General features: G+C 35.9%; 1 protein-coding gene across 1 annotated transcript; it reads right to left on the reverse strand.

Moving 5' to 3' along the window:
• Positions 1–367: 367 nt before the first annotated feature.
• LOC148046192 (olfactory receptor 14A16-like) lies at positions 368–1,282 on the reverse strand. The gene has a single exon (XM_087714575.1). It carries the CDS (start codon positions 1,280–1,282, stop codon positions 368–370), a length of 915 nt encoding a protein of 304 aa, XP_087570701.1.
• Positions 1,283–1,729: the final 447 nt, after the last annotated feature.

A 1,729-nucleotide genomic window follows, 5' to 3' on the forward strand; every position in this document is an offset into this window, starting at 1 on the left:
TATAGGAACAAAGTCAGAAGAGTGATTTGAACCAATCACTCACTCTCACAGTCCGAGGAAACTGAAACCCCTTCTCAAAAACTTTGGCAAAAAAGTAGAGGTTTTTCCAGACAATTGGAAGGAGTTAAGACTGACACAATGAAACTAAATCCCAAAGTGTTTGAGTGAATGACCATTTAAGGAGAGAAGTCTTGGAAAAGTTGATCCCATACTAGTCATATTATGTGCAAACATTGTAAGAGAAGCCATTTTTTCCCAAAGAACATGGAAAAATAGGCCATGTAGTTTAAACAACTTTCCGCTTTTATTCAGAGAAGAAAATGGGGGGGAGGGGGGAGCAGAATAAAAACATCATTAAAAGAATCTGTCAAAATTTCAATAGATGACAAAGGAAAATTTTGATATTCTTGTTTCTCATGCTATAAATGATTGGATTGAACAGAGGAGGAAGGAGGGCATACAGAACAGTCAACCCAAAATCTAAATATGATGAAGTGTTAGAGGAAGGTCTCAGATAGGCAATGCATCCACTTAATAATAACATAGACACTACCTTAAGATGGGGAATACAAGTGGATAAAGCTTTTTGCCTTCCTTTTTCAGAAGGGATTCTTAACACTGTCTTGAAGATCAGTGCATAAGATACAACTATAAAAGTAAAACAACCTAGTGCAGCAATGAAACTGGCCACAACTATTCTGAATTCAAGCAGATTTATGCCAGAACAGGGTAGTTTCAGCAATTGTGGAATATCACAGAAGAATTGGTTGACCACATTAGAACAAAAAAGGATGGAAAAAGTACCAGTGGTATGCAACATTCCATAAAGGAGACCTGAAACCCACACTATAATTATTATTTCAATACAGTATTTCCAATTCATCACCATCTCATAGTGCAGTGGATGGCAAATGGCAACATACCGATCATATGCCATGACTGTCAGGAGGGCAAAATCAGAAGCTCCAAAGAAGAGAAAGAGAAATATCTGAGCAACACAACCAAAATAAGATATTTGTCTGGTGCCCATCGGAGAATTTATCATAGATTTGGGCACAATGACTGAAACAATGCCCACGTCCTGCAGAGCTAAATTCATGAGAAAGAAGTACATGGGGCTATGCAGATGATGGTGAAAAGCCACTGCAGTGATAATGAGAAAATTTATTGTTACAGTTGCCAGATATAAAATAAAGAAGATGAAGAAATGCAAAAGCTGCATATCTTGATTTTTTAATAATTCCAGCAGCAGAAAATAAGACACTATGGTTTGATTCTTCATGTTTCATTTGTAATAAAGCTGGCATAACTGCAAGAAAACAGAGAAGGGAAATGTAGTTAGACAACATTTGGGAAGTATTATTTTGATACGTGATAAGAATATGAAAACGTCGAGAAATGTAAATAATGGACAGAATAAACAGAGGATCACAGCATGAGAAACAAATGTAGGATGGAATCAATGATTTTAATCCATCTGTACTAAGGAACCAACCACCAACTACATAGTTTTCCTTCTTTCCTCTTTTCAGTTCTGTTAGTTCATGTACTGATCAATTGCCTAGGAATAGAAAAACCTTCTTCATGTTTATTTTCATCTAAGGAAGTTTACTTAGAATAATTAGACCCATGATAATGTCTCACCTCTGCTATATGATTGTGGTATTGGAAAGTTGGAGAATGTTATATGTGTTGCTTTGTCCTTCTAAAAGTTAGACAATATATATCT

The sequence above is a fragment of the Thamnophis sirtalis genome, unplaced genomic scaffold (assembly GCF_051295495.1).
Source record: "Thamnophis sirtalis isolate CommonGarterSnake01/CBP01778 unplaced genomic scaffold, rThaSir2_p1.2 scaffold_4, whole genome shotgun sequence".
Taxonomy (NCBI): Eukaryota; Metazoa; Chordata; class Lepidosauria; order Squamata; family Natricidae; genus Thamnophis; species Thamnophis sirtalis.